The sequence below is a fragment of the Myxine glutinosa genome, unplaced genomic scaffold (genome assembly GCF_964187855.1).
Source record: "Myxine glutinosa unplaced genomic scaffold, kmMyxGlut1.1 SCAFFOLD_2058, whole genome shotgun sequence".
NCBI lineage: Eukaryota > Metazoa > Chordata > Myxini > Myxiniformes > Myxinidae > Myxine > Myxine glutinosa.
In genome coordinates, this window is record NW_027618153.1 from 75,001 (window position 1) to 83,727 (window position 8,727).

General features: G+C 45.2%; 1 protein-coding gene across 1 annotated transcript in view; it reads right to left on the minus strand.

Moving 5' to 3' along the window:
* Positions 1-5,499, minus strand: part of LOC137414449 (dmX-like protein 2) — a gene marked incomplete at its 3' end in the record, with an annotated part of 77,412 nt that extends 71,913 nt beyond the window's left edge. Inside the window, exons 1-2 of the mRNA XM_078769319.1 lie at positions 5,153-5,499; positions 4,936-5,046 (exon numbers count right to left, since the gene is read on the minus strand). Of these exons, the coding sequence (XP_078625445.1) occupies positions 4,936-5,046; positions 5,153-5,453 (412 nt within the window). The remainder of the gene's footprint in view (positions 1-4,935; positions 5,047-5,152) is intronic.
* Between the last annotated feature and the right edge of the window lie 3,228 nt (positions 5,500-8,727).

The window sequence follows — 8,727 nt, forward strand, 5'->3', positions numbered from 1 at the left end:
TTAGATATATATATAGTACGGGCATTGGCAAGGAACGGGCACCCACGTACGGGCAATGCCCTAGTAATTCTTAAATGGAAGAAGTTTGGAACAACCAGGACTCTTGAACTCCATGGGAGTGCAAGAATGAAAACTGGGTGTTTGGGTGTGTTAAAACACCCTTTTTCAAGGTAATTAACGGCCTTATTTAATTCAAACAAAAACAGGCTTTATCCTTCGTCAGTCCGCTATCCCTCACAGGTGTTTTATGCTTTTTCCGCCTGTTCAAAAACACCATGCCTTGGAACAGGTCGCAACAGTTTCTGCACGATAAAGCACTCACAATTTACATTGTCACTTTCCTCACTCACATCATCGAATGTCTGATCTTCATACGTACAAATCGCTGTATACATCAATTGGAGCGATCTTATTTTCATCAATAAACATCAATAACATCAATAAACATCAAAATTCATCAATAAACTCCAATACATTCAGAACTCCGCTGCCCGTCTACTCACCCATTCCCGGACCCGTGACCACATCACCCCCGTCCTTTACAAGCTTCACTGGCCCCCCATCCCCCAGATAATCCAGTACAAAATCCCCCTCTTGACCTACAAAGCCCTCCATAACCTGGCCCCATCCTACCTGACTGACCTCCTCTCCAGACACACTCCCACCCGCAACCTCCGCTCTGCTGGTACCAACCTCCTGACCCCCCACACCCCCCATGCGGACCAAATTCAGATCCTGGGGGGACAGGGCCTTCTCCATCGCTGCTCCCACCCTCTGGAACTCACTACCTCACACCATCAGAGACTCCTCCTCACTCACCACATTCAAAACATCACTCAAGACTCACCACATCACTGTTCAACACTGCATTCAACATTTAACCCACAGCATTTAACCCCTGACTATCTCTTCTCCTTCTCCTTCCTTTTGCTTTGATTATTTACCTGTTGATTTTTGTCTTTTTGCACTGGGTTTTTTGTACTCTGTCAAAGCGTCTTTGGGCTTCTTGAAAAGCGCTATATAAAATAAATGTATTATTATTATTATTATTATTATTATTATTATTATTATTATACATCGCTATTGTCGATGCTATCGCTTTAAAATTAGGATCTTCGAGCGATTTTATGGAATGCCCTCGCACAGGAAAATTAAAGTCGACAATCAAAGTTCTGATATTTTAAAAAGAGAGTGGGAAGTCCATGTCGTATTTCAGATTACCTAAGTTAAAGGCTCCTTTGTTCATCGCTGTTATATCTGGCCGCGTGGAGTATATACGGCCTCCCAAAATAATACCATAAAAGCAAGCCGTTCCTAAACAACCGATGTGTGTAAGACTGTAAACCATGGTGATGCAGTCATAAGCAGCATAATTGATTTTTAATCACAGCAGACATCATTTTTGAAATAAGGTGATAAATGTCATTTTTGAAATAAGACTTTGATGGGCAATGTTAAGGTAGTATTGTTAAAACAATGTGATGGTAATAAAATAAACGTGTTAGTCTTCAACCGTTTTGTTGGAGTACTTGCTTAAGTGCTTAAGCAACTTGGCTTCCATAGTGATACGGCAGTTCTGGACAGCATTCCGTCGGGACATTCCAGGAGTAAGCAAGGCAAAATAAATTAGAGCATTAAAGCAACGGTACAGGCATGATGTCCGAAAGGTATGCACACTCGCTCTAAGTCGTCTGGCCTGGGTTTGAATCCCGACCCAGCTATAAACTGTCATCCCAGTGTTTCACAGGTCGGGTGATTCATCAGTGATTTAAACTGAGCGTCACATCTGCCAGATTTTCAACCCCCACCCCCTTTTCTCTCTTGCTCACTCTTCTCCCCCGTCCTCACCCTCCCTTCACCCACCTCCTCATCATACTTGCATCCTCACTTCCCCACCGCTCCTTTCTTTCACCTCCCCATCCTCCCCCCTCAGTCTCTTTCCCTTGCTCCCACTCCCCTCCTCGCACCACCACTCCCTCCCGAATTGTACAGTATAGTGAGATGTGGTGAGGCTTCGCTCTTCCCCCTCCTTTCCTTCCACCCTCCCCACTCCAGTCTCCCTCTTCCCTCCCCCCCACCCCTCTCCCTTTCCCCACCCCACCCATCCCTCTCCCTTCTCCACCCCTTTCTATCCCTCCCCGACCCCCCTCTATCCCTTGCCCACCCCTCTCTATCCCTCGCCCACCCCTCTCTATCTATCCCCAACCACTCTCTATCCACCCCACACCCTTCTCTATCCCTACCCCACCCTACCACCCCCACCCTCCTCCTTCCTCCACTTCCCCTCTCCACTACCCTTGCCCCTTCTCCTCCCCCTGCCTCACCCTCCACTTCCCTTCCCTTCCCTCCTCTGCCCCTCTCCCCCGCCGCTAACTCCACTCCTCCTCTCCCTTCATACATACATACATACATACATACATATATATATATATATATATATATATAACATACATACATACATATATATATATATATATATATATATATATATTATATATATATATATATTTATATATATATATACAGTATATATATATATATATATATATATATATATATATATATATATATATATATATATATATATATATATATATATATATATATATATATAGTTACAGTTTTGAGATGTGTACAGTAAGGTCAATAAATGTTAAAGGTTTGCCCCCCATAGTTAGTCACACGAGCAACATGTAGGCCCCTTTGTAGTATAGTTATTTCTTAGTACTAGGGCATGCCCGTACTATATCTATATCTAAAATTATATCCCCCCCTCTATTTACATGAAATGGTTTGGTCCATGAAATGTTTTGGTCCATTCGCAACGCCAAAGCGAACGGCGAACGCTTTACATGAAATGGTTTGGTCCATGAAATGTTTTGGTCCATTCGCAACGCCAAAGCGAACGGCGAACGGCTTGCGAGTACAGTGACAATCCCCCCGGGGTTTTAATTAGTTTTAAAACATCGTTTAACGCCAACATAGCGCCAACATAGTTTGCCGACGGGAAATAAATGAATACGCTCTCAAATGTGCCATCCGAGGCAGAGTGTGTTCGCCACGTTCGGCACACGCGATAGCTCGCTGCTCTCTGATTGGTTGAATCGTTTTTTGGACATAGCTCGGTAAGTAATTGTCCGATTAATATGAAACCTTGAAAAGGCACATCCTCGGGTCCCCAGCAATATACCTGGCAAGTTTCAAGTATATCGGACCCGTGGTTGTCGAGAAACAGCGGTCACAGACAAACAAACAAACGTACAAACAAACAAACACACAGAGATTACTGGAATTATAGATAGATGTGTGAGAATAGGCCCTTTCCAGTGTTAATTCTGCGTTGTGTAAAGCCAGGAAAATAGGCCCTACTGCCACCGATCATCCTACGTCCGTACCCGCAATACATTTTGTTAACGTTGGTTCATTTTGGGCGAGTTAACACGAGGGAGGCGGAGGCGGATCGGGGCGGAGTCGAGGGCAGAGCGGCAGAGGCGATGACGGTAAGCATGAGCCGCCAATTAGAGCTCGGGGGTGGTGGCGTCAGAGGGCGTGGTGAGAAGAGTCTGGTGAGTTCCAGAAGGTTCGCGGGGCGGGCCTATATAACCCGCTGCGCAAAGCCCTCGACAGGACTGAAGCGGAGGACTTGCATCGGGGAGCTTGCGATAAAAGGACTTGCAGAAGAAGGCTAAGAGAACTTGATCATTGCACGAGAACGCGCGCTAACCAACACCCAGTGAATTGAGGAAGAAGAGTTGGTCACTAGATATACCCGGGTGCAGCCAGGCGCATTCATATCGATATAGCGCATTTCAGCCGCACGAGTGAACGAGGCTGAATAACCGCCCTTTGCCATAAAAGCCATCCCGCCCTTTGCCGTAAAAGTCCGCCCCTTGCCGTTCCGCCGGATATATCTCCTTTGTTCGAGAGACGCGCCAGGAGGCCCTGTCTTCGCCGATCACCATCTTCGCGGGACGTGCCGGGGACCGTGGAGAGCTGGACGAGGAACATCCCTGGACGCGTTGGGGACACCTGCCCATCTGCAATCCCCTGTGTGAGTGTGTGAGACGGGCCCGTTGTCCTGGGATAAGTTAAGACTGTATAAGCTTTCTCTGTGTCCCTGCATCCTTGAACTGTACATACGTGTGAAATAATTAAACCTATCCGTTCTTCCTTTCTTCTGAATTCGATCGTTCCCGTGATTTCTCCAATTGACTAAGCGTGGCACGAATAAGATCGCTCCAATCGGGTTCCACTAGTTAAGACTGCTCACGTGTACGCAAACCGCTCGGCGTACCAACATCACACAAGGTTTGTGCGAGGCTTGTTTCCTCGTTTCCATGGCGGCGCGAGTACTTAGGTACGAGCGAGAATTTGGTCCCAAACCCTATTTTGCGGTCGCCCGGAAAGGACATAATAAGTCTCGGTTCCGCCAGGCTAGTAAAGACAAGGGGATTAATCCCCCCTTGATAAGGGGAAGAAGGCAGGTGAGAGAACCGCAACAATTGGTAGTCAGGAGTGGGGATTTGGAACCTGGGACAAATAATATTGGGCGCAACAATTGGTGTCAGGAGTTTGGGATAGGACCCGAAGTGCGCTTAACGCACTCCAAAATTACGAGCGACCGAAATTTAGTTTTAGAACCAAATTTTAATTCGTGCCATGGCTAGCCAAAGCGATCGAATGCCGGTGTGGGTAGAAAATGAGGTGGAGGAGGTAGATAACGAGGAATCAATAACCGAGGGCCCACGGGAAGAATTGAGAGAAGAGGAGGACATTGATGAGGGGCCGGCCGTAGGGGAAGAAAATGGCGGCGCATGCAGGTACTGTGGTGTGAACCAACTTGCATGTAATTTGAGTACCTGCAGCACTACACAAACCTGATAACAGTACATATACACAAGTGGGGATGGATTCAAAGTGCAGAAACATTCTTACCATGCAGCAGCAGTTGTGAGCGAGGTACAGGTGGTAAGGTGGTGAGGAGGAAAGAGCGAAGACGCACAGCAAGCAGGAATCGCACACCACAGGAATCAACACCCAAGCTTCCTGCACGGGGAAGTACAACACACGAACAATAAGCTAGTAGCAGGCAAGAACAGTGTTGGTAAAACGAAGAATCAAATAAGATGTTTGAAAAAGGACAATGACTGACTTGAAGAGCCTTCGGTATCTATACGGCCAAGCCGATCAGCCAATCCAAGCAGGTACATTTGCTCGAGACGTGTGAGACCTGGCAGACTAGCATGGACCAGGTGGGCAGCCAACAGATCAGCCTGTTCTTTTCCAAAATATGTAGGACTAAAGGCTCTTAGATCAATAGTCTTTTGTGGCGAGTTCTGCTGCTCAATCAACCCAAAATCATCAGTTGCACTGTCAGTTACATGAAAAAGATCTTCATATTGATCTTTGTCAGAACGCTGTGTTGAGTGCAGACCTGAGACAGAATCCGACATCTGCAAAAAGACAAAGCAAAAATAAATGCTGAACAAGATGGAGATGCCAAAACGTTGCTCATACATTATGGCCAGCAAATCTTGTTACAGTATGTATTTACATTTTTTATATATATATATATATATATATGTCAGCCATTAAGGTTTAAACTAAATGACTCAATTGATCATAACATCTGAAAATATATATCGTGCTTCTAAAAACTGATTTAAACTCAACTGCAGGCAGAGGTGAGTGGACAAAATGTGGTTTCGAGGCTCGACGTGCAGGGTGGATCCTTAGCCTAATAAACAAGTCCTTGAATTATGTGCCAAACAGTAGATAAAATGTTCGCGACCCACGTACAGGAAAAAAGATGTCATCCAAACGCCTCCTTCACAAAGGGAATAATTAATTATATATCTTCGTAGTGTTTAGTATGTCTCCTAAACCAAGGACGTATCCAATCTTCATCTACCATTTAGCCTAGTGTATAAGAATATTTACTTCGGCCTGCGCTCGGGTCTGATATGTTTAGATAGATAGCCAAAAAAAGCGTAGCCTATCATTATGCTTACATCTTGTTGTCTAAATTTGACCTTCTATAGGACGGGACAATGGGAGGTGTTGTCCTTATGGTCCAGTAGTGCTATGTCTCCAGCGCAGATTCTTGTCTAATATTTTGCTATAAATGAAATGCCTTTCCACTTATTTTTCAGCGAGTGTCTTGAGAAATTGCCCACTGCGTGTAGGCGGCGCATTCTTGAGCCTCGTTCCACACGTGTGTATATAATCGATTTTATTAAACATTGTTGTTCTTCTTCCTCTGATTCTTCTTCTTCTTCCTTCCCTTGAGGTCTTCGATCTCGACAATTTTGGTGTCAGGAGTGGGATACATCCAAGTGTGCAGACGAGGTGGATCCTCACGTTCCAGGTCGGGAGGGAGGCCTGCCGGCATCTAATTTGGTGGGTACGCATTTTTGCACCTCGAAATTGAAGCCTCCCGCCTTACTTTGGATGTGTGGACCTCTGTCGGCTGTAACACCTGGCTTGCATTCCGAACCAAATTTAGTATAAATCAGAGCAGCAGTGGGTAATGAATCGATTATACAGGGCGCCCGGGATAAGGAGGGGTATCCCTCAGGTAAGCTTCCTGCGTGGGAAGCAGGTAGACCCATATGTGGGTGATAGATAATAGGTATTAAGTTACTCCGGCGTGAGAACTGCGTTTAAGGTTAGGAATCGGGGGGCGACCCGATCTTAGGACTACCAGGAGGGACTAGCCCAAGAAAGGTAGAATAATGAGTATTTTAAGTTAAGCTACGCACTGGATGTGTTAGAGTTCACAGGTAAGTAGGATTGAAGTGTGCATGAGTGTGCATGAATTTATACTGTATTGTGTATAAGGGAATGAATGATCTGTCATTGCAGCGTGTATTTGTGTTTATTGTGTGAGTCATTGATGTGTGTCATTGACTGACAAGGGATTCCCCAAATTGCCTACGGGCGTTGGGCAATCCGGATGAGTAAAATTGGCAGGGAATAATGAGAATGTTATGGAGAGCATGTGTAGACAGGGCTTTAAAACAAGTGTTCAATTACATCCCCACATTAACGGCTCTCCAGATGTAGCAAGGGAGAATGGGAGTGAAAGTCAAAAATAATAGGCTGTCAACCGACAGGGTGTTTATTCAACGGCATGGCCGGGGCTTGTATTTGGCCGACGTGGGATGACAGAATGCGTTGAATGAAGGCAAGAATGACATGTGATGCGGACGTGAGTCCAATCGGAAGGATGGATGGTTATGGTTTCACCCGGTCCGTTTATCTGTCTGTCTGTCCGGACACGGAGCTCTTGGGGAGAGCCAGAAGGGGTTGGGGTGACCAAGATGAATGTGGACAATATATTAATTGTTTATATTAATCTATTAATCTCTGTATATTAATCTGTAAAAATATATTAATCTCTGTGTGTGTGTGTCCGTATTTGTCTGGCTTTCTGGCTGTCTATGGAGTCATGTCTCTGAACACTGATTTTGAGGGAGTTGCTGGTGCGGACCAAAGCGGTGTCCGCGGTATCTACTGGGGGTCGAATGTCACTCCCTCAGTGTCTGCGAACTTGTCGTTCGGCAGTGTCGAAAGACAGGTTCGATTGTCGGTCTGTCTGCTTGATTTTCGGGTCTCACTCTGAGTATATGGCATATACTCTGAGTATATGGTCGTTTTCTGTTTTGTGCTTTAATGGTGGTTGATTTGACTTCCCTGAAAGGGGGACAATAAATATTTGGTGTTAGCTGTTGTCATTTCGGATGTTTGCAGTTGTAATGTGAAGCCAGTCTGTCTGTCCAACTGGGTGTGTCTGACTGCGTCTGCAGATATGGATCAAGGAGGAGCAGTTTCTGCGGCGTTTGCTATGATGTTGAATGTCATTCACTGTGTCTGCTGACGTGTCGTGTGACAATGGGGACTATGATGGTGTGTCCTGGCGGGAAGAATCGTGGCAGCCTACAGATTTGAATGGAATGGCCTCTGTGAGACCATCCTGTTAGTACGTTGGGGGTTCGTCTGTCTGTCTGTCTGTGAATGGAAATTGAACTGGACTTCGACAGAAGGCAGGTGGGTGGTCACCTGCTGTAAATTGTGGTGGAACATTTGTGACGTTCCCTAATACGAGGGGACGAATTGGTTTGTAAATGTGTTGTGCAGGTACTTTTTCTGTAGGTAGCCAAATTCTATTGTTGTCAAGTCTCATGTAACCTTGGTTAACGTATATCTACGGACAAGAGCTGCACTTTATTTTAGTAAGTGACTGGGAAAGTTTGTTTTAAAAGGTGCCAGCGGAGTTGTTTAGAGTTATGGAGGTCACAACTCGCTGGAACCTCTTTGTTTATGTTTGGCTGACTTACATTGACTAGTATATGGGAAAAAGGGGACTGAAAATGCTTTGATTTTTTCGTGGATTGCCCATTGGGCATGCTTAGGATTTAATAGAGTGGTGGAGTTCTGTGGAATATGATGACGTTGTCTTATGGACACTTTGTGAGTGGCTAGACACGTGCCTGGAAGGGGAAATTGTATTCATAACTCATGTGGGTTGTGTCTGAAGAAAAGGTTTAAAGTAAGTGAGAAGAATGTCGTGGAAAGTGCGAAGATGATAAATGGAAAGTCAAATTAGATGGATCATTTGTCAATGACAAGTGACTTTGCAAGGTTTGCTAAGAAAGGGAGGGGAAAAGATTATAAAAGTTGATGGAAAAGACGGGAAATAAAGAAAAGTGGTTAGTTATGGACTGT